Source organism: Phodopus roborovskii, unplaced genomic scaffold (genome assembly GCF_943737965.1).
Source record: "Phodopus roborovskii unplaced genomic scaffold, PHOROB, whole genome shotgun sequence".
Taxonomy (NCBI): Eukaryota; Metazoa; Chordata; class Mammalia; order Rodentia; family Cricetidae; genus Phodopus; species Phodopus roborovskii.
The window spans coordinates 29417660-29439951 of NW_026126558.1; the positions used below are offsets into that span (position 1 = coordinate 29417660).

General features: G+C 35.3%; 1 protein-coding gene across 1 annotated transcript in view; it reads left to right on the forward strand.

Annotated features, from left to right (window-relative positions):
- The window catches only part of Cdh8 (cadherin 8), a 360861-nt gene that overhangs the window by 203872 nt on the left and 134697 nt on the right, over positions 1-22292 (forward strand). Inside the window, 2 exon segments of the mRNA XM_051201426.1 lie at positions 17341-17508; positions 21915-22102. Coding sequence (XP_051057383.1) covers positions 17341-17508; positions 21915-22102 — 356 coding nt within the window.

The window sequence follows — 22292 nt, forward strand, 5'->3', positions numbered from 1 at the left end:
CAGAAACTATCAACGAGCACATGTATTATACATTTTTGTTTTTGCTAGTTTTGCCTCTGTCTCTCTCAGCAGGTCAGGCTCAGCCTTTTGTTTGTACAGTTCTTATTATATCATTCATGGAATAACAGAGATTCCTTCCCATATATTTGCCCCCTTGCTCATGTGACAATCATAGATGGATTATAATATCCAAAACATTCTTTTAAAAAAATCATAGTAAAAATGGCTTCTGTAATCAAAAACTGTTGGAAATGATTGAGTTTTCAGAATATATTTGTTTTATACATACATATACATTTCCCCAACTTTTTCCCTGATAGATAGCATTGTATATTTACCAAATTAAAATTTCACTATTAGAAGCCAATGAATTTGGAAGCTATTCACCCTGACACTGAGGCTCTGTCAATTGTCATACGCTTTTCTGCTCTCTCATTAGATGCTAAAGTTTATGAAGAAAGCCTCCTTGCATCTTTTCCTCACTGTCTTCCTTGTATATGATACCATGTTTGATCTTTAGTTGGTACCATAAATACTTGTAAAATGATGCAGTCCTTTCTTGTGAGTTCATAATTTTATTTATCCCTCTCTCTGTTTGAAATACATCTGGAATTTTTGTTGCTTTTACTATTATGGAGGAGAGATGAAAAGCATTGACTGCATGAATACAAATATCCTGTAAAAAATACAAGAGGAAGATAGGATACAATATCCATACCCACTGGTGACAAGGGAAAGGGAAAAGGGAGGGTGGTGCCATTATATCAAAGGCCAATGATGTCTTTTGAACAGACCCCAATCTGATTAAGTGGGAATTATACAGCAGCATTGTCTGAGAGGAAGTATGAGGAGGAGTGGAGTATGCAATTGTATTCTGAAGGATAATACTAAAAAGAGGAGAGATGTCACTATACTGGGACAAAAGAGACCCTGTACTCCTAAAGAAGATTGGAGAAGGATTTCAGAGCAGAGTTTATTGAATGCAACAAAAGCCTCTTGGCCATGTTAGGTCAGAGTGCCACTGGATTGTAAAAGAATCAGGTTGTCAAAATTTGGCTACTGTAACATATAACTCCACTTAGTATTTGAATAGAACCCAGAGAGTGGAAGGGAACAGTGGCATATTTTTAGCTCATTCTTATCCCTAATTTTTTAATGAGGGCAATCATGGCAAGTGATTTGTTCATCTATGAAGCCTTGGGCTGCAGCTTCAATAACCAAAAAAATACCATTATTGAAACCTCTCAATTTACAATCATGTGATAAAGGCAATGGAATCAGATTGTTTCTCCAAACTGTTAGTATTATGAAAATAGCATCTGTATTATAAGATGAACTTAGTGGTAGTTTTCTCTTTTATGGTATTGATGGGAAAATTACAAAGTTTTTAATTACTACCCAAATAATTTACATATATAATCTTCCTATCTAGTTACTACAATAGAACTTTACCTTAATGCCTATCTTCTTTAACAGGTGAAAAATCAGAGGTTCAAGAATATTTAGAACATTTCTTCATGATTTATAAAACTGAAGTTATAAAAGGGAGAAATCAAACCCAACATGAGATACCACATCTAGGCTCTTAGCTACCATGTACTACTTCTCTGTTGTCAGGCTGTGATCAACACATCATGTAAGACTGATATCTAGGACCATTGCATTCCTTTGAATCATGAGAAGAATAAGAACAAGTCAGTTAAGTTTTGCTTTAAGTGTCTGTTTTATTCAATGAAATTTGAGGTGCTGTTTCATAAAACTGCAGATGAATGTATTTGTTATTGAGGGTTATTGCTATGATGAAACACAACAACCAAAACCAAGTTGTGAAGTAAGGGGCTTGTTTGCCTGGCAATTCTACATTGTAGTCCATCAATGAAGGGAATCGGGACAGGAAATCAAGCAGGGCTGCAACCTGTTGGCCGGAGCTGGAGCACAGGTCAAAGAGGGGTGTTAGCTGGCTTGCTCTCCATGGCTTGCTCAGCTTGCCTTCTCATAGAATCCAGGATCACTACATCAGAGGTGGCCATAGCCACAATCAGCTGGGCTCATTCCCAGCAGTCACCCATTAAGACAGTGTACTACTACAAATTTGCCTACAGCTCAACCTTATTGAGACATTGTTTAAGTGAGGTTCTCTTCTCTTAGATGATTCTATGATATGTGAAGTTGACATCGAATTTGGCTTGCCACCCAGACACACAATAAAGATGTAATATTTTCTTTTGTTTTTTTTTCACCTCAAGTGGGTAGATTCATAAATTTCACAAATATTAAACATACTGCAAACTTAAATTCCCACAGTATCTACTAACTCAAATACTTTAAAAGCTTACAATATTTGTGAAAAACCAAAGTCTCTTTTACTATTTCAGCTATGGGCTGCAATAAAATAAAAAACATGTTAAATATTTTCTTACTTCAAGAGGAAAGATCCAGGGGACAGTCACAATCTGATCCAAGGAAGGCCACACTACTACAGTTAATTAATTCATTGTCCAATGTCTGTAATTCACTCACGATCTTCTGGGCTCCTTCAAAAGACCTGGATCAATTTTCAGGCTTGACTTCTGCAGTACAAACAGCATGTCTTCTAGGTTCGGACATGCCTCACTCCATCACTGAGGCTGTTCTTGAGAATCACCCATGGTACTTACATCTCCCAAATACTATGATCTTTCACTGCAGCTGGGCTGCACTTTAACCAATAACCTCTATTGGACTCTATTATGCAAAGCTTCTCATTTATTTGCCTGATCCTTTTAATCCTGGACCTTCAATTGCCAGTGAGGCTGCATCTCCTTCAGTGCACTCTCTTGGTGTCTCTCAGTACTAAACTAGGGCTTCATTCATGAACTCTTTATGCCCTCAAGACCAGTAACACCGTGGTTACTCTTACACTGCCAAGTTTGGTTGCCAGAATAAGAAACAACCTTGGCCATCTCTGGAACACAGCTTCTTTGCACTGACTCTCAAGAGCCACTTTCCAGAAGGTTTCACCTAAATGATTCTGATAACTTCCTAAATCATCACCATTCTTTTAGGTCCAGCTGACCAGCATTGATTGAAGAAAACAAAAAGTTTTCTTCAGAGGTTCTGATCTCTTGTTATTCATATCCAATTTCTCAGCTTGAGCTAATCAGATATTGTAAATATTTCATATATATATCCCAATGGAGTCTTTTTATCCCTCTGAGTTTTTTTTTTTTTTATCAGCCAAGCCATCATTATACAGAACAGCCCATTGTGCTCCTGAAACTCAATGGTTTTTCTAGCCTAAGTTTCAAAAGTCCTTCACCAATCTTCCCTAAAATAACATGATCAGTTCTCTCACAGCAATATGAGAGACCTGGTACCAAAATCTGTATTACTCAGGTGTGTATGTGTGTTTATATATCTATACATGTAAACATATATAGATATATAATATACAGGCTATGGTCTATCTAATCTAATTGTCCAACCATGGCTGTCTACCAACTGAAGGTACGAAAATCATTGAGTCCTTTGTTCAGTCCAGGAGGTTGGATTTTCAGCTGGTGTTCAGTACGCAACAGAATCCCAAAGAATTCCCAATGAGAATGAAAGCAAGGGCAATGAGAACAAGCTTTCTTCTTCCATATCCCTTATACTGGCTGCCAGCAAAAGGTGTTGCCCAGATTAATGTGAATTTTACCATATCAAAAATATGAATTAGATATATATCTTTCTACCTCAAAAGATCTAGATTAAAAGTGTTTTCCCACTTCAAATGAGTTAAGAAATTACCTTGCAAATGTACCCAGCCACGTGGGTTTATTTAATTCCAGATTTAGTACATTCGAAAACCAAGAATAGTCACCACCATGTTTCTATATCCATTTTGTAGGTAAGGAGACTGTTTCTAAGAGTTGAAAATAGTCAGCAAATTTATTTTAGACTCATGTTTGAATCCTGGAGCATCTCTTTGTGGGTGAGTACAAAACATGTGATTTAGCACATGCTCAGGCCTGCTGTTCTTATCTGCTTAAGTTCAGAATGTCCTGGAGTAAATATCCCGTTTTATGACAACTTTTACTTTGTTTCTGTGAACCACCCCTTACCTATTTAATGTATAATTAGTTATTGGAATTGTAGCTCATGAAAAGAATAGTGCCATTATGCTCTTCACAGAAATAATTCTATTTGATTTAGGAGTCCATGGAAATGTTTTCATTTTTGAAGAAAAGAAATTTTACCCTGTTTCTGAATAGGAATAATTGGAAGCATTTCCATATAACTCAAAATTAGCCATTTGAGTAGCATCTATTGGTTAGTCATGTGTTCATATTAGAAACTGTCTTGAGGACAGAATTTTTAAACTTAAGGTTCAAAAGCTATGACAACATCAAACCATACCAACAGTCACTATGTTAGTTGTATTTAAAAATTCAGAGATGGGATGTAATGGTTAAATCATTTGCTAGGATTTCATGTCAATCTGGACACAGACAAGGCTATGATCTACACAATAGAAAAACTTAGTTTCTTAATCTTTTCATATATTACAAGATGAAACAGGAATTGTCCTTGTAAATTGCAATTTTTATACTTTGAGATACTCGAATGATCCTCAATGATTTTACATAAATATTTTCAGCTTGCTGCTCGGTCACAAACATATTTAAACATAGTAATAGAGAGCTGAGAGGTTTACACATAATAAGGCACTTACCTGGTTCATTGAGAAGCTATGGTGTTTCAAAAGGTGATGTTTAGACAAGCATCCTACTACATATTCTTTGGAAATATTTTTAGCAAAAACTCAATATATCATGTCATTCATGTTTACGATCAGAGTGTAAGAGATTGAGATGTGACTGACTGGACATTCGCAGACTATCCATCCTTATTTTAGATTTTTATTATAGCTGTATCATACTAATGTCCAGAAGATAATAAGTGTTCAAACTCTCAAAAGCAAACTGTTTTCCTGAAGGAGACTTTGGATGTAACATCTATGATTTTTTCTAAGATAATAAATAACCATGGAACTTCAAAAGTAACAAGGAGGACTAGAGTATCATTTGTTATTTTTATATATATATATATATATATATATATATATATATATCATATACAAGTTTTTCATAAATTTAACCTCAAGTAATTTGATTAATAAAGTTTTCTATTATATTTAGCAGCACTCACTTTTTTGAGGATTCCTGAACATACAGTTAATATGAGAACACTGTATCCATTTATGCTTAGACCTGTAATTAATAGCCTTAGTTCTAGTTATGAAATGGGTAAAGTCTCTAGATCGACAAAAAGAAACCTCTGAGTACTACAGACTATAATTTGTCACATCGCTGTCATTCCCTTTCCTGTTGAAAATGCATGCAAATTGAGTCTGTTCCTAAGCCCTCATCTAATGGAACAATATTTGACCTTGAAAGCACTTAGTGACCTTCCCACAGCACCTATATCTCTGGTCTCTGGAGACAAGATGATTAATAGTATGTATCAAGAGCTTGCATATTCATGAATGAATCTCCAAGAAATCTGAAAATTTTCCAGTTGGTAATCTCCCTTAGGTTTTAGCCTCTCTCCTACATTTTCATCCTCTTGTACTATGTTCCTCTCTCTTACAATTACTGAAGACCTCTTCTGTGTCAGGAATTTTGTTATGTTTTAGGCATATGAGGATGAATGAAATGTGGCTTTGTATATGGTAATTTGCTCGTAGGACAGATTGAAATAGTAAAAGAGGTAATGAAATTGAGACAAAACAGAAAATTAATTGCTGTAAGAAAGTTCCTAGCAAAAGTGCTGAAGATAAAAAGGAAGAAAGTAATTAGTTCTACCTGTAAAGGCTTTCTTGCTGATGAAACATCAGAGCAGACTCTGAAAAGATTAATGGACTTTAAGAGGTACAGTAAAGGGAAAGAATGGACTGGGCTGCATTATACACACACATTTGTAGATATAATAAACTGTGTGCCAGTTCTGAAGAAAGGAGAAAGCCAGAGACTCAGAGGCACATGCTATAAAGACAATCACACAGGAACATATTTAGGAACATAGTATTTAGAAAATCTCGATTATAAAAAAAATCCTTTTGTTACTTTACTAAAATATTAATTAGGCACATTTATTATTTGAAATGTCTTATTTTGTTAACTTTAAGTTATCACCACTTAAATAATAGTTGAATTTTAATTTTCATCTGAGTAAGCTTATATTGGCAAATTGCAAACCATATTATGTATAAATTTATACATTTGTTTGTAATGTATGTACATGTTTAACAGTATAAATACAAAATATGTTCTTCGTTACATATGTCTATATGTGTATATATATGTTTAATGGTTCAGGGAAAATATTAGATTGTACTTCTCATGTTGTAATACCAAAACCTTTGCTCTTATTTGAAAATTAAATTGAAGGAATTTAAATTATCCCCCAAGATCACATGACTTATAATTCTTTCCAAACAAATTCTCGTGTATATAATGCCTGAGTCTATTCTCTAAAACATGAAGTTTTGTGTCTTCTATTGTAGGGTGCACAGAAACTGGGCTCAGTTCACTTCTCAGAGAATATACTAAGCTAACTTTGTGTATTCTTCACTTTCAATTTTTACATGAATATAATAAAATATATCAAACATGACATATATTACTTCTAAAGAAAATTTGAAAATTGGTATAAACTTTTTATGTTGCTGAGGAATTTTTATAATGTAGCTATTATTGCTGTCATGATACTATAAGCCTTTGATCTTTATATCCTTTACCACTGATTTAATATTTCTCTAAAATTGAAGTTTAAATACTCTTACTTTTAAAATACTGTATTACAAAAATATAAAAATACAAATACAAAAATTTTAAGACAGGAAAAATAATTTGTAATTTTCTTAGGTAAACTTCTTAGTTAAAAACCTGAGTTAAAAATATATATACAAGGTTTGGAATCCTGATTTGTTTCACTTTTTGGTTTTCAATGATTCTATTAATTTTTAAGGTTATACCAGATACATACAATATTTCTCAGTACTCAGGTTACTGCATATAAATACCAAAGTCCACAAATTAACATCTGTCATATACATACCAAACCATTAAATAATCTCTGAACTGCTAATAAACCACCAATAGTATTAATTGTGAAAAAGATTATATTTTACTGCTTAGGGTCTAACACACTTACAAAAAGTCTCTATGGATTTATTACATGTTTAACTAAAATATATTTGTCCATATTTATAATCTATAGATGCAGACAGTGCCAGTGAATACAGAGACTTTTAAGTTCTAGCTAATACATCTACCTTTCAATGTTATGTACATACTGCCTGTTTATCTATTCTTGCATTTATATATCTATGATGCATCCATTTATCTGTCATCCATCTATCTTCCATCTGCATCTAATTTATTTGAAAGTTACTACTTACAAAGGGAAGAAAATACAGCTTCCTTTGAATGGTATGCAGGCTGACTCACTTTCTAAGGGATTTGTGTAAGTGTCCTGTCTTCATGACATCTTTGTGCAGTTTTCACATTTTCATGAAACCAGATTTGAGTAATATGGCAGGATAGCATGATGCATTTCCCCATATATGTTCTTGGCCTTCATAACTGGCAGCACATAGGATCAATCACATACCCAGCAAGAAGAAACAATACAGTATAGGAATTCCTGCAAGAGCTTACCTCTCATGATTCTGTGCCTCTTATCCTCGAAAGTGAAAGACCCTCTATCACAGACAGTAAGATAATAATTGCACATTGAATCAGCAAGGGCTTCTGGGGATAACAAAGGTAGGGGTTTCATAACTGGGATAATGTGTTCAACAAGACTCATTCAAAAGAGGAGTCTGGCGCAGCATTTTATATCCATTGCAATCTCCAAGCAGCACAATCTGGGAGACCCGCGAGGAGTGAATTACAGTAATCAGCCTTCAATATGACAAAAGACTTAATCAGCATCTCTTTGCCTTTCTCATGAAGCCTCTCAATCTGGTGAGATCACGGAAATTATAAAAAGAAGTTTTGGAGACTGATACAAAATGCTTCTCAAATGATAACATTAAAGACAATGGAAATGTGGGAAAAATCATACCCAACTTTTACATTTCTGAGATGCCTGAACCAGGATTCTGATCAGAAGCACTAGCTCAATGGTTAGACTAAGAAACAGCTGCTTAGCAGTAGAGAGAACTTAGGCCAGTCTAAGATTTTTTATTCTTAAACTTTGTACTAGGGAAATCTCTATTTGATTGAATAAAGGAAAGGTAAAACCATGTCTTTTTAAATACCAGAGAAGCAGGCACTTGGGTCTATTCATAACAAGGTGATCAGTGCAGACTGCAGAGGAAGGTGCTCCCTCTTTCGCTTTATTCCTCTGCCCTGGTTCTCTCAAATCCCTCACCTTCCCTACCTCAACTCCTCAATGCTAGTTCCAAGTGTTCATTGAATTAATTCATGGAAAATAAATGTTCTCATTAATTATCTCATTAGATTAAATTTTAAAATGAAGTTCTAGGGAATTTCTCTTAAAATACACTTCTTTGAGCCTCTATTGTGAACCTATGAAGTGAATGTTATATATTGCAGCAGGTCTCATGTATTACTTAGATTTTTATTACATTGGTACAAAAGAAAAACAACTCCAAGGAACTAATCACTAATTTTGCTACAATTTTCAGAAGGTTTACTGTGTGGTTGCTTGGAAACATATACTTGGGCCGCCATGAATGGCATGGGGCAAGAAGCTGGGTAGAAGGAGGCTGTTCTCTGTGAACAAGAGGCAGAGAGAGAGGAATGTTTTTCAGAACCTTCAAAGGTACCCTCCATGACCTACATTCTCCAAAACTAGTCCTTAACTACTACAGTTTCTACCATTTCACAAAATGGTAATACCACTTATTATTTCATATCTTCATGGTAACTATCTGCACTTAATGGTAACATGTGACTATCTGCAAACAAGAACATTACAAACAATGGCCAATATAATATTAAAAGGGATGTGTACTTCATATCTTGGGAATACTAAGTTCTTAAAAATTAAATCTCTTAAAAGGCAGTTTTGGTTTATGTTGTCTGATATAAAAGTGCTAGGAAGCTCCTATTTGCCTTATTAAAATCAATGAGATTGATGACTAACTTATCTACCATCATAGAGCTAGTAGCTGATGGAAACAGTAGCAGACACCCACAGCTAAACACTGAGCTGAACTAGAATCCAGATATAGAAACGGAGGACAAGACTAGGTTACAGAAACCCACAGAGACAACTGACCTAATCACGGGTAGCTAATGGGTCTCCAGACTGATAGCTGGGAATCCAGCATTGGACTGACTCAGACCCCCTGAACATGGGTCTCTGTTAGAAGTCCTGTGCAGTCTAAGAGACCTCTGACAATGGAACAAGGATATATCCCTGGTGCACAAAAGGACTTTGGGAGCACATTCTCCATGAAGGGATACTCAACCTAGAGGCAGGAGAGTGGGCCTAGTCCCTACTCCATATGACTTGACATATTTTGTTGATCCCTCTTGGAAGGCATCACCCTCCCTGTGGAGTAGGGGAGAATGGGATGGGAGGGTGGTCGGGGAGCATGGGAGGGTGGGAAGGAGGGAGAGAGGGAGGGAAGAAAGAGGGAGGAAAGGAGAGGAAACTGGGATCGATATGTAAAACAAGAAAAAAAAATAAAAAATAAAATAAAAAAATAACCAAACACCACATATAAATGAATACATAAGTAAAACTAGTCCCCCCCCCACAAAAAAAAGAAAAAATCAAGCTGAAATCTGACCAGCAGCACCAGTTTAATGAAAATTTGTCCCTTTTAGTGTGCACATGTCCAGGTTTTTGAACGACATATCTAAGAAGAAAAACAGCTTGTTCTAATTACTCATTTTCTGCTTTATATTAGATGGCATGAAAGATGAACCAATATTTTTTTTAGTATAAAGATACTCTTTGGTCCATAAACACTCTACAGCTGCTGTTTTAGGGGCAAAAATATGAATACAAGCTAAAGAGCCTTTTAGTGCAATTTCAATCTTCTACTTTAAGAGTTTTCAAGGTCTTGCAGTGTTGTGGAAGTGAAATGACCTGCGTTTTGAGTAGGAATAAAAAAATTTCAAGTAACATAGATAGCTAGACACAACACAAAGAGAAAATAGGTAGATGAAAGGGTCTAGCAATTTCAACTAGGTTGCCTTTTAGCCACATGGTAGCTGTAAAGAAAGTTCAAGAAATTCTGCCTTGGATTTTGTAATGAATTGCATATAGTGCTGAGGTTAAGATTAGAGGCAGTGGGCTCAGGCAGTCTGTTCATTATGCAGTTTGACCTGGAGCCAATTACTTGTGTTATGTGTCCTAAAGAAATCTTCGAGGGAATCCCACTTGCTTTAGCAATCAAGAAAGTTACTCCCAACATCTTAAAAAAGAAGATAAAGAGCAAAGCTGTTAGATGTTAGGAGTAAGGGTTTTCCTACTGGTTTTGTCCCACGGCTGCACCAGCCCCAAATAACACTCAGAGACACTGTATTAGATATAAATGCTGTTGGCCAGTTACTTGTTTCTTATTGGCTAGCTCTGTCTCAAATATTAACACATTTCTATTCATCTAAGTACTTCCACGTGGTCTTATCTTACTGGAGAGAGGGTCTGGTGTTCTCTTTGTCCACCATCTTGAATCTCCTCCCTGTCTCCTAGTCGCACCTTTCTTCCCTTCCTAATGGCTAACAGTGCTTTATTCACCAATAAGAGAAACATATTTATAGAATGACATCTCCCATCATCTCCTCTTTTCTGTCTAAAATATAAAGAAAGGTTTTAACCTCAACATAGCAAAATATATAACACAACTGTTATCAAATAAGAAACACAGTTAACAATATTTAGTCCATTAACATTTAGTAAGATTTAAGAAAATATTCCATCATCTATTTTATCTTTGTGAGTCTAAAGGCTTATATGTCACTTATCTTTAATTCTAACTAAGGAAAACTATAACCATAACTATCTGTCTTCAAACCCATCAAAGATCACAGAAGGATAATATATGAACTCTAGAAATGACAGAGACAACTCACTGCCTTGTTAGTCACCCAGGTCTCACAGCAACATTGGTAATCCCAGTTTTGGCTATGGCCAAGAGTACTTGATGCAAACAAATCAGGTAAGGCAGGATATAAATCAGGAAAAATAAGTAAAGTGGTTCAATATCCTTACAATTCTATACAAAATGCAGAATTGTATGCCATTCTCATGGTCCTTATGGATGTTACAGAACCCCTCAATATAGTTACTAACTCTCAATATGCATATGCAGAGAGGGTCGTCTTACACATTGAGACTTCAGAATTTATTCCTGACGATACAGAATTAACTTCATTATTTATACAGCTACAAGATACTATCATAAAGAGGACTCATCATATATATACATATACACATACATACATACATACATATATATATATAATATATATATATATTATATATATATATGACATCAGATCCCATTCAGGTCTCCCAGATCCTCTAGCACAAGGCAATGATGAAATTGATTGGCTATTGACAGAAAATGTGCTAGAAGCCTCAGAATTTCATAAGAAACACCACTTGAACAGCAAAGGTTTAAAAAAGGATTTTTCAATTTTTCTATCACTTGGCAACAAGCCAAGGAAATAGTAAGGAAATTTCCCACTTGCTCAGTTTATAACCAAACTCCTTTACCACCAGGGAGTATCCCTAAAGATATAAATAGGAATGAAATATGGCAAATGTATGTGTTTATTTTCAGAATTTGGAAAATTAAAATAATACATCACACTATAGATACATTTTCAAGGTTTCAATGGGCCACTGCTCTGAGCTCTGAAAGGCTGATTCTGTTATCACACAACTATTAGAGGTGGTGGTCATTATGGGCATACCTGCACAAATAAAACCTGATAATGTTCCAGCATATGTATCCAGCAAATTGAAGCAGTATTTTGAGTATTATAACATAAAGCACATTAACTGATATACCACACAATCCTACACGACAAGCAGTAGTTGAGAGATCCAATTGTACTTTAAAAGAAATGCTCTATAAACAGGCAAGAGGAACCAAGACACCCAAACACAGATTACATAATGCTTTACTAACATTAAACTTTCTTAATGCTGACAAAAAAGGAAAAATAGCTGCAAAAGACACTGGACAATAGAAAAAAAACTTCTGAACTAAATCAGCCAGTGTACTTCAAGGATGTATTGACCTCAGAATGGAAACCAGGATATGTGTTATGTTGGTGTACATGTTTTGCAATCATATCTACAGGAGAAGAAAAACTATGGATACCGTCTAAGTTGATCAAGAGCCGAGTTGAATAAGAGACACATATTTACAGAATGTCATCTCCCATCAGTCAGACATAAAACTTTCCACTTTGGTGTTACTGAACTTCACACTTCAGGTAGTATTTTCATTGTGTGGACAGGATTACACAAACTGATTTTTCAGAGACACAGCCTTTGAACTATGAAGAAAATACTTCTGAACTGTAGCTACCTGGGAAACAAAGACACTGGTAGTTTGTTTAGCCCTCATATTAGAATACAATAATACATTAACTATATTTAGACACTTGACATAACTAGTCAATTAGGAAAAACTTTATATAAGAGCTCATAACAAAAGAAAAGTTTGGTTAATGGAGGCCACAGATGAAGCATCCAAAATTTGCAACAGATGTGCCATCAACAACATTAACCTGGAGGGAATAAGACCAACAAAGAGATATTAGAGATTGGCCATAGCAATACTTATAAATAAAAAAGAAAAGAGTATCAGTGTATGTGATGAAGGCTCCTGTGCAATCCAGAAACCCACCCTTCTTCAATCTTACCATCTTCTAAAATGGTCTGCAATGGTGGTATCTTACAGGAATTCAGAAAGTAGTAGGTTTGCTTGAGCAAAACATTAACATCATTCTTCTTTGATGAGAGTAAATATACAGTGTATATAGTAGATCTGGGGAAGAGCTGGAGAATATTCAGAACTCTACCATCAGGACAAGTGCTAAATACAGCCAGGTATGGCAAAGAGAAAGGGAGAGGGAAGAGTATGGAACCACAGCATTCCTAGAACATTGGTGTGTGGATCTTTTGCATCTTATAATTCCTACCATGAGAGGCTTGCTATTATAGCCACTTGACAAGGTGGGATAGTGAATTGTGATGCATTTCCAAACTACTTCTCATGGGCACAAATTTAGTAAGAATGTAGATAAGATAAGAGGCTAGACATATTTTTTTTAATTAAAGAGAATAGTCACAGGGACAATTAACTTGTCAATACAGATACACTTTTAGGAAGTATGAAAGATTGGTTTCATTGTTGGAGGCATACACAATTCTACAATTAATTGATCCATGATACTGCTCTTGCTTAATATGAGAAGAATCCACTCCATATTGATTCTTTGTTCTTGTTATGATAATAAAACATTACAGCATTAACCAAAGCATGCTATTTTCTACTTATCAAAAACCATTTTGCATAAGTCTCTATTAGATATCACCTTAAAATTATGCTAAGGATATATAAAAATGATGAGGTTAGTAAGTTTCAGGGTGCCATTTTTCTGAAGAAGTGGAAGAAATTTTCCTAATCAAATAACATGATAGGTTCTATTTAGAAACCTGAACCTATCAATTTATTGAAAAAATTTCTATCTTTATGGAGAATTGTATCAAAACTCTGCAATTATTAAAAATACTGTGTCAATCCCCCAATGAATATTATAATGGACCAGAAATCTATAGATGATGATGGTGTCTAAATTTTATAAACATTCTTTTTAATATTATGTGAACCAAAACATTCCTAAAGCTTCTGACTCAAAATTGGGTCCACATACAGTTAAGAATATCCCAAATTATGGACATGCCTATCTACAGCAGAGCATACCAATATGCTCATGATGGAGTCTCATTATCCTGTTGCTTTTCTTGCTTTCTTGCTTTTTTTTTTTTTTTTGTTCTCATTAGTGACTTATCCAAATCTTAATGATATATATGGTTTTCTTTTTCTTTTTTTGTTTAGGTTTAACAGTAAATATGTGATCTCTGAGTTATATACAGCATGTTAAATACTGTAATGAATAATTTTTTATTTTAATTTTTATTTTACATTCCAATAACAGTTCCCCCTCCCACCTCTCTTCTCACCCCTCTCCCCATACACCTCCCCTACCCCTTAGGGTACCTCTAGTTCACTCCTCCTTATGGGTAAGGCCTCCATGAAAAGTCAACATAGTCTGACACAATCAGTTGGAGCAGATCCAGGCCCTAACCCCTGCATTAAGACTGAGCATGGCATCCCGTCATGCCACCCTGAATACACCAGATCTTTTCTGAATAATTCTCTTGAGATATATCATTATGTAATGGCAAATACTTTTAAGCAAACTGTGTAATTCAACTGACTCTGCGGGTAGCCTTGATACAAAAGCATTGTCAATGACTAATGAACTCACAGTGCTACCCAAGGCTGTTTAGTATTACAATGAAACCTATTTCTCTTGATGCTCTCACACCACTCATGCTACCAAAGTTATTCAAACATTTAAACTCTTTGCAAAACCTTCACAGAAAGACAGTTTAATTAAATCTGTAAGTTCTAACAGAAAATTGGAAATGCAGTTTTAGAATAGGTAAACAGAGATGTTGTTGGATTAGAAATGACGGTAGGAGTTATCTCTATTCATGAAGTTTTAGGATTGAAAGTGGGGATAGGATGATCAGTAATCAACATTTATTATGTTTGGGTGATGGAACTGAAAGATGGAGCTGACATATATTTTGGTGTTACGGTGCTAGAAATAGGAGGAGAAATGAACTTTTAGTTTGGACAGAATTTTTATTTTTATTTACAACCTGTAAGGATCAATGGGATTAGCCATTACTCATCAACACTAATTAGGACTACTTTATTGTGGGAACATAAAAACAGAAGGGATTCGCTTGACACATACATAAATGAAAGTATTAGAAACAGAAGATTGAGTCTGGTTAGGAATAGAAGACAGGAGAGAGAGAGAAAGAGACAAAGAGAGAGAGATGCAGAGAGAGAGACAGAGAGAGAGAGAGAGAGAGAGAGAGAGAGAGAGAGAGAGAGAGAACAATAAGAGGGAGCCAATATTGGTCTGAAAAGAATATTGAACCCACAGAAAGGTCTAGAGAACTACAAGACTGTTGCCAACTAACAATTTGAGCTTCTGTGGAAAGGCTACCATAAATGCCCTTCCTGGATAGCGAGATCAACAACTAAATTGTCCATGGAGCTCTCAACTAATGTCTGTTGGAAACAGGAGCAAAAACTCATACGTAAACACTGAGTCGAACTAGAACCCATATGCAGATGGAGAGGACAAGACCAGGCTGCAGAAACACATAGAGACAGCTTACCTGAACAAGGAGGAGCTAATGGGCCACCAGACTGACAGCTGGGAAACTAGCATGGGACTGACTCAGGCCCCCATAAATATGGGTCTCAGCCAGAAGGACTGAGCTGTCTAAGGGACCTCAGACAGTGGAGCCAGGATGTATCCCTCGTGCACAAAAGGACCTTGCGAACACATCCCCCATGGAGGGATAACTGCCTTAACCTAGAGACAGGAGAAAACCCTAGTCCCTACTTCACATAACCTGTCAGATCTACATGATCCCATCTGGATGCCATTCCCCTACATATGGAATTGGGGCGGGGGGATGGGAGGGGAGAGTGGTTAGGGTGCATGTGAGAGGTCAGAGTGGGTAAAAAGGAGGGAGGGATAGGGAACTGGGATCGACATGTAAAATAATAAATTAAATTTAAAAAAAAAAAAGTCTAAAAAAAAAAAAAAAGCACTTGACAGAGTTGGGGGATAAAACTTAGTAGAAGTGCTCGACTAGAAGCCATGAGGTCTTGGGTATTCCTATAGTGAGAAACAAGAAATAACGGACAAAGATACAGAAGGAAAAATAAGGAGGGAAAAAGGAGCAGGTGGAGATGGAAAAGGAAAAAGAGCAATAGAAGTGAGCAAGCTAACAAACTCATCTTGTAACAAAACTATTGGGTCCAGGAAAAATGAGGAAATTAAATAGTTTGAATATTTCTTACTGTGAGACTATTTAACTGACATGGTAAATTCATCATATGAATTTGATGAAAACCCAGGTACCTATAAGGATCAAAGGGATTAGTTAGCCACTATGTATTGTAAAAAAAAATAAAAAATAAAAAATAATTAAAAGTTCTAAATGACAGTAATTGTATAAAGTAATGAAATACAAGTAAAATGATAGTATTCCTTTTTCATCTGTGGTTGCATGTTCACAAGCACATAAGCACATACTCAAGAAAGTACTAAGTACATAATGAACATGAAAGTAGATTTGAATGTTTGCTATATTTATCAGTGAATCAGAGCATGTGATTCATAGATACAGGACTATGTAAAAAGCTGTCAAAGGAACTTTAGAGGTATATAAGCAGATTTTTAAGTCTTTAACAAAATACTAAAAGAGTAATTTTAATATACCTACCTTTTTTAGGCAGCATATCTAATTAAACTTTAAAAACATTCTAGAAGAAACTATAAAAAAAAAAAAAAAACAAAGTAGTGATGCTCTTTTTCCTCCTGGTGTTCTCTTTCTTGTGTCTTCCTCATTTTCTGATACTGTTGTTACTTTTATAATGGAGAAAATTATACAACTTAACTGTTAAATTACATTGTAAATAAATAACATTACCTTTGGATTTAAACATCTGTCTATTTTAGCTCTAATTGATGATTTATTTGTTTGAGTTAATTCTACTAATTCATTTATTTTGTTCACCTTTTATTCTAGATTCAAAAGAAAAGTTCATTTTAAAAGTCTATGTTGAAGCATCAATGCTTTGTCTGGTTTTAATGTATTTGTGTGCCATGGAATAATTTATATTTGACCTTAGAGCCTCCAAGCTGTATGCTGATTTACTATCTTCTGCGCACATTGGAGTGTGTGATAAATTGCAGAATTGTTTCACTAATAGGGTTTTCCTGCTAAGATGAGTGAGTCTATGCTGTAATTTACACTTTAATTTGGTAGGCAGTTTGTTTTCTAAAGTATATTTTACAAAGTTTCTTAATGTGTTACAACAGGTATTTTTGCATATTTTCTGTAATGTCTATGAACCCTTTTAGACTCAACATTGATATTATAGACATATATCAGCTAACTATGTATGCATATGTGTGTCTGCATATCTGTGTTTGTGACATAGTCATTACTTAATTAATGCTCTACTGAAGTTCATTTTCCTTTTGTTTACTTCAGCTATTATAAAAACTGCCCTTCCAAACATGGACAGAGAAGCCAAGGAGGAATACCTTGTCGTAATCCAAGCCAAAGATATGGGAGGACACTCTGGTGGTCTGTCTGGAACTACAACACTTACAGTGACCCTTACTGATGTTAATGACAATCCTCCAAAATTTGCACAGAGTAAGTGATTTTCTGCACTAGCTCCAAATCAAGCAAATTTCTAGTAAAATTTTCCTCATCATTACAGAACCTGATAACAGCTATGGACTGCTTATTTGAAAAGTATGTCAAGATACGCATTTATTTCCATTTTCAAAATGTCAAGGATATCATGTAAACCCTAAATATCAAAGGCTTAGCAGATAATCGAATCAGAAAGAAATTGAATTAATGATGAAAATCTATCCCTGATATTGATCCATTATTAATCCCATTGTTGTAGAAAGAAAATAAAGATGGTAGAATGGAACAAACTCTACATTAAAACTGCTTCCAAAAATACATCCTCTTTCCTGCCAGTGGGAGAGATATCTGTAACCATTGACTCCATCCTGTTGAGGGTATGATCAGCTTTAGCAAGCTCAACAGAATTCTAAGCAACCATTGTCAGCGGTCCAGGGAGATAATCATTATTTATATACAATCTCTTTCTCTCATAAAATAATTCTTATAAGTGTTTAACCAAGTAATATTATAAGAAGGAATGTTCTAAGTCTTTTAGACCTGACAGGGGGACTCCTGAATTGAGAAATGAAAGGTGGATAGAATTACATGGAATTGGATGAAATCAATAAGCCAACAGAGGGAGAATAGAGAACAGCGCTAAAAATCTATAGTTACAAATACATATATCAACCATATTATGTTTGCATATTTATATACTACTAAATATTCTGAAATTGAATAAAATTTTCTTTAGTCTAGTTTATTTGACTTAATATAATGTCCTCTAGGCTCAGCCATGCTGCCAATGAAAAAACATTCATATTCATGCCTGAAAAATACACTGAAGTTATGGCCATATGTATCACTACTTACTTATTTAACCTTCATTTAATGGGTATTTCTACTTTGGGGGTATTGTAACTAGTATTATCCTCAATTTGTACATGTATGCCCACTTCCAAATTAGTGATGTGTATAAACAGTAAATTATTGTTCCCCTTAAATACATGCAATATAAAATAATACAGTATTTTACTGCCTTTGAAACCTGGGAAGCCAGGGAGTTAGTTTTGATGGAAGTTACTGAAAATGGGGCCACAGACAAATGAGTTATGAGTGAATTAGTTCACCATGTTAAGTAGCATGATAATATGTGATCATCAGGAAATCATTAAAATATCTTAATTTTTAGGTGAAGTGAGTGAGTTGTTTAAAAGAAATAATAAATAGGTAAATAATTAAATAAATAAAGGACATGGGTTACAAGGAATTATTCCCACAAGCCTGGTCTCATAGCCCTGTCAGCCCCAAATAACACACAGAGATACTGTATTACAAATAAAGCTGTTGGCATATTACTAGCATTTCCTATTGGCTAGCTCTGCTTAAATATTAACCCATTTCTATCAATCTAAGTGTTTCCACATGGCCTTATCTTACCAGAGAGAATCCAGACATCTTCCCTCAAGCTTCTACATCTTATCACTCCTCTTTCTACATCTCCCAAAATCCTCCTTATCTCCTTTTCCTGCCTATCTTGTCTTCCTATTTACCAACAGTGCTTTATTCATTAACATATTTACAGAATGACATCTCCCATCAGAAATGTCTTCACCATATTACAGCCCATTGAGAATTTTCCAAGCTTTTATTTCACAAGTGTTAGGTGTCATGGTATGCAAAGATGGTAGAGGTGTAAGTAGAATAAAGTATGGCAGTTCTTAGATGCTAATTATATAAATCTAAAAATGGATTGCCTTATGATTTTAAGAAGACACTATCATATTTCTGATATCAGCAACTATGTACCTGGTGAAGCTTCCTGTTGGCTTAGGAAACACCACAAGAAAACTCTTTTGTGAAAGGAAAGAGAAGAACTTAGAAATGAGAAGAGAGTAGAAGAGATGCCTGGAGAAATAAATGAAACATTTGATGAGTAATTAAGAATTAATTTATAAAATCCCAAGGCAGAAATTACAGACATATATTTCACATAGAATTGTACAACTTTTATTTCTGTCCCTCTATGAATTATAACACTTTTAAGAAAAATTATTTAAATAATTCATCCTGTCCATTCCCTAGTCTTTTATTTTGCTTCCATCTACCTTTGTAGTTCACTCAGTCGTGTAGCTCATCTTTTGCAGAAAAATGATTATGATTATTTCAATTCAACAGTGATAAGTGAGTTTCTCAAGTATTTCCTTTTATGAAGGTAATGATTATTATTTATGATTACTTTGATGGAGATGACAGGAACACACAGAATTGTTGTGGAATATTATTATAACTTGGTAAAGATGTCTCACATTTCCTTACACTACATTTGTGAAACAATATAAGGATGTGTGTTTAATTGTGTGAAGATATGCTGCATCTGTTCACCTTGCCTGCTAAAGACACCTGATTGGTCAAATAAAGAGCTGAATGGTCCACATCTAGGCAAGAGAGGGTGAAGCAAGACTAGCAGGCAGAGAGACTAAACAGGAGCAAAGAAAGAATGAGAGAAGGAAAAAACTAGGGACATACCCAGGGTAAGGTGTCAGGAAGATTCCAGCCAGCCAGACATAGAAGAGCAGTGAAAGTAAGATATACATAAGTAAGAAAGATAATAAGCTTGAGGAAAAGGGTAGATAAAGATTAATAGGTTAAAATTAAAAGAGCTAACCAGAAACCTGTCTAAGCTGAGGCTGGGCATTTTTAACAAAGAATAACAAGTCTCTGTGTCATGATTTGGAAGCTGATTGGTGGTCCTACATAAAAAGCCTGGTTCACAGAATGTTCCATTTACTTATCTTTTCAAGATTCCATGGTATAGGATTGGTAGTATAGTGAGATCCTCATTTACATTATATGAACACCAAAGGGATAATCTCCCAATTTACTGGGAATAAAAACCTTAAGTGAAGTGAGCAGCATGTGTTAGACAGAATGATTTTCTTTCCCCACCTTAGGGTAAAACCACTTGCAAAATGGTTTTCTACTTCAAACCCACAATATTATGATCCAAGTATTACTTTATTATAAAGGAAAGGAACTTGGGATCCTTACTTATCAAATGAACTAGTATTAAATTCCATCAGATAATACATACCTTGGTTATTCATGGATTCAGAATTTGAATATAAGCTCTATTAGGTAGTGTTCTACAGATTTAACTTTTCTTTTCTTTTCTTTTGGGCTCGTTGTCCATTGAATTGTTGTTTTCCCCATGTTGTGATTGCAACAGGGCTAAGTCTTCCTGGTTGTCTGAGGTGGGTTTGCTTGAAACAGGCCGTAAGACAAGAACCTGAATATGAATAATTTAAATTCGCCAAGGAGCACCAGTGGGAAAGTGAGAAAAGACACGTTATAAAGCCTGCAGTGTGCATGATCCAAACTCTTACCACTGAGGTTAATGTATCTTTATCCTACTGAGAATAGTCTGAACTGTTGCAAACATTTTTAAAAATTGGCAATAACTTAGTGATCCCTTCAGAGAAGGGTGGAGTCGGGCACTTCATAAACTAACTCTTGTGAGTCTTTGATGACTGCTTCTGTGAAACAAATCAGTGCTGTAAGAGTTCTTCCAGCCTGACATGCAATGGATGAAATAGAATCTGAAGGCAAGATAAAGCCCAAGGCAAAGAAATACAAGAACAGATAGACAGATATAGGACAGGTGAGCAGTAATGTGTTAATGGCCAGGGAGAGTGGTCAAGCATACCTACTTTCTGCTACACCAATGCACATGACTGCAGCCAACATCTCAACCAAGAAACTGCAATAAAAACACACAGATGCCACTGATTGGATGTGCTTTACAGTCCCCATAGGAGAGAGAAAACACACTGTAATTGTATTTTTGCCTAGGGAGTTTTGAAGGTAGGATTTTAGTCTTCAGAGCAATGAAGAATTTAGTGACAAGAGGAGTATTTCATGTATCTGGACAGCTTGCTGCAGGGCACGTCAGAAGTTTGGTAATTGGATTTTATCAAAAATGGTCTACAAGTTAGTAAATATAAAAGTAAGTTCAAAAGTGATTTTCAATGTATAACACGTTGCATCTCTCTACACTGAAATTAGCTTAATATTTTATGTGGGGCAACAATGACTATCCCTACAGGCAGGCATTGCCATTATCCAGAAAATAGGAAAGAAAGTTCACATAGACTCACTAATATTCTGATCTGGTTACTACAAATTAATACTTAGTAAACATATAGTGAAATTAGTGAATTCTGTCTCTGAAAAACTTTGAAGAAGGTTCACTACTTCTGGGAAAAACTTGCTTCACATTTTTTTAAATGACTGTACATTCCATCATGTCTAGCACTGTCTTGGTAACATTTCTAGAGATGTCCAGAAGATTGGAAATGTCCAATCAATTGTGATAAATTAATCACAGAGTGTACTACCTATGGTTTCTCCTCTTTTTAAAGGTCTATATCACTTCTCAGTACCAGAGGATGTGGTTCTTGGCACTGCAATAGGAAGGGTTAAAGCAAATGACCAGGATATTGGTGAAAATGCACAGTCATCCTATGACATCATTGATGGAGACGGAACAGCACTATTTGAAATCACTTCTGATGCCCAGGCCCAGGATGGTGTTATCCGACTAAGAAAGGTAAGATAAAGAGTATTTCCTTCAGTTTTTACATATCTCCTAGAAACTGGATTTTTGAAATATCTGACAGCTGACTAGAGAGCTAGAGACCATAGCTTGGATTTAAGTAAGAGGATGGGATGAGAAAGTGTGTGTAATAGCACTATTCAGTATCACCAGTCACTTGGGACCACATCACATTTCACATGTC